Source organism: Chrysochloris asiatica, unplaced genomic scaffold (genome assembly GCF_000296735.1).
Source record: "Chrysochloris asiatica unplaced genomic scaffold, ChrAsi1.0 scaffold00042, whole genome shotgun sequence".
NCBI classification, from domain to species: domain Eukaryota; kingdom Metazoa; phylum Chordata; class Mammalia; order Afrosoricida; family Chrysochloridae; genus Chrysochloris; species Chrysochloris asiatica.
Window position 1 is genome coordinate 11,452,971 of NW_006408560.1, and position 2,217 is coordinate 11,455,187.

A 2,217-nucleotide genomic window follows, 5' to 3' on the forward strand; every position below is an offset into this window, starting at 1 on the left:
GATTTTGACTAGATGACATGAACCCCAAGAAGAGGGTATAGAGGACATAGCATTGGGAACAGAAGTGAATACTGACATCTCTTGCTTCCTGCCTCTTTTAGGCTTGAGCATGGCCAGAGTGAGCAGCCTCAACCTCCCCAGGGAAGATGCCACAAGAGGACTGGCGTCCTTCAGAGAAAGCCAACTCTGAGAAGGCAGTCCCTGTGCCATGTTGGTTTCTGTGTCCTCACTGACCAGCATGTGACCAAGTAGAGGATCCCCACTGGGTATTTACTTCTCCTTTTCCAATTTATCTGACCAAAAGACTAGGTTGCTTTTCAAGAGTCACACTCAGGAAGGACTCCTTCCAACACCCATAAGTAAAGACGTAACTTATGTGAGTCCTGTCCTTTCACCTGCTTCCTTGGGCCTTCCCCACTAGACGACAAGCTTGTCAAATCTTGACTATCTCCACAGAGCACAATTCTTACACCTCAATGAGGAGCACCTCAGAGAAGAATCTCTTTTATTCTCCAGTGAGTGTGTGTGTGTACACGCGTACAGACTCTTAAGTCTCCTAAGAATAAGCACAAGCAAATATATCCAAGGGCTTGCAGAGGCGGAGCTGGTTCTCAGAACTCTGCCACTTCTTCCCATTCATGACAATGATCAATAAAGAAAAAGCCTTCTGGCCCTCAGGCTCAAGGGCAAGACATGCCTTTGGTCCAGGATGTACTTTTGGCCTGAGAGAAGTAATCGGAAGACCCCATGGCCCTGAGGAGCAACTACAGTGAGGGGCTGAGAGATGACGCATCTCTTCCTTCTCCCATCTCTTTCCAAAACAGCTAGATGAGTGATGGGCATCACAGTGCTACACCTGAGAAACCTCTCTCCCAACACACTCAAGCATAGATAGGCACCATGTGGGAGACAAAGAGACACTCTAGGATCCCAATTCCACACTGGGGGGAGGGGGGCAAGAGCATAAATGTGGGTGTGCCAGCAGTTGGGCTACTGGGGCCTGAGAAGCAGAGGTGGATCTGGGTTAAGACTAGGGATGTCTCTCTAGAGTAAATGTCAACTGGGTTGAACCGCCTTGTGGAAAGTGTACAAAGCTGAGAACCAATACTTGTCCATTTGTCATCTCATACTACCATAATAGAAGGAGGAAGGAATGCAAGTATCAGTTGGAAGAAGACACTGTATTGTTTATTGGGGTCTCTGGAGTCCTCTGGGCTGGGCTGGATCACTGACTTTCCCCTGAATAGGGCTGCACACCATGACTCTCCCAATAAGGAGAGGAACTCAGAAAATTCAATCCTGTTATCTCCATTCTTGTCCTTTTTCTCAAAGACGTTGGCCAATCTTCAGACATGCCAGGCACCATGGAATCTGTCCACCCAGTCCTTCCCCTCTTCATACATACACACAATTTCTCCCTGCACCAGACAAGTCAGAACCCCACTCACACAGGCCCTAAGGAAGTAGGGGAAGTTCTCCTTCATCACCTTCCTTGTGTTTGCCTTATTGTATCATCTTTCTCCGTGTAACCATGACATAGGCTGACCAAACCCATTGTGGACTTCTCAGCTGGAGTGCTGCTCATCTTGGCTTTCAAACAGGCTTCAGGGAAGAAAAACAATAAGAAGTTATCTTTTTATCCCAAGATGAAAGTCTGTAGAAAAGAAATCAGTGAGAATAAGAATAAGATTGGGAGATTTTAAGAAAGGAGACTGAAAAACGAGTGAGCAATGGACAAAGACAATACAAGCAGCCTGTCTTTTCTCAAGTAGTGAGGTAAATTGGTCTCTGAAAACAGACTTGGGGGACTTTGGAAGGGGAACAACACAGATTTGGGATGTAGTTAGTGAGAGATGGGGGACTGAGCTACAGTGGGTTAAACTAGAACAGCAGCTGGCTTGGCTTAGGAACATGGCCACAAAAGAAGCATCAAATCAATAGGGGAGACTTTCCCACCAAGCATAACTTTTGTTCTACCACATCCACCAATCTAGGATCCTGTAGGTGTGGATTTGAACAAAAAAAATCACCGAAAGCACAGTACAGTGATTTCCTGAACTACTGCCTGGAGGAGAGAGAGGATATGGAAGAGAGTTAGCTTCTAAGTTTTTGTTTTTTGTTTTTTTTTAAGGTTTTTATTGTGGATTGAGTGAAAGTTTACAGGGCACATCATCAGTTTCACATTCAACAATTCATATAACTTGTTTCATTACATTG

The 2,217-nt window shown here is 45.5% G+C and overlaps 1 protein-coding gene across 1 annotated transcript; it reads right to left on the reverse strand.

The window, feature by feature from the left end:
- Positions 1-922: 922 nt before the first annotated feature.
- Positions 923-1,585, reverse strand: S100A7 (S100 calcium binding protein A7). Its single transcript, XM_006861718.1, has 3 exons — positions 1,503-1,585; positions 1,258-1,344; positions 923-941 (listed from the first exon to the last, which is right to left on the reverse strand). Exons 1-3 carry the CDS (start codon positions 1,583-1,585, stop codon positions 923-925), a joined length of 189 nt encoding a protein of 62 aa, XP_006861780.1.
- Positions 1,586-2,217: the final 632 nt, after the last annotated feature.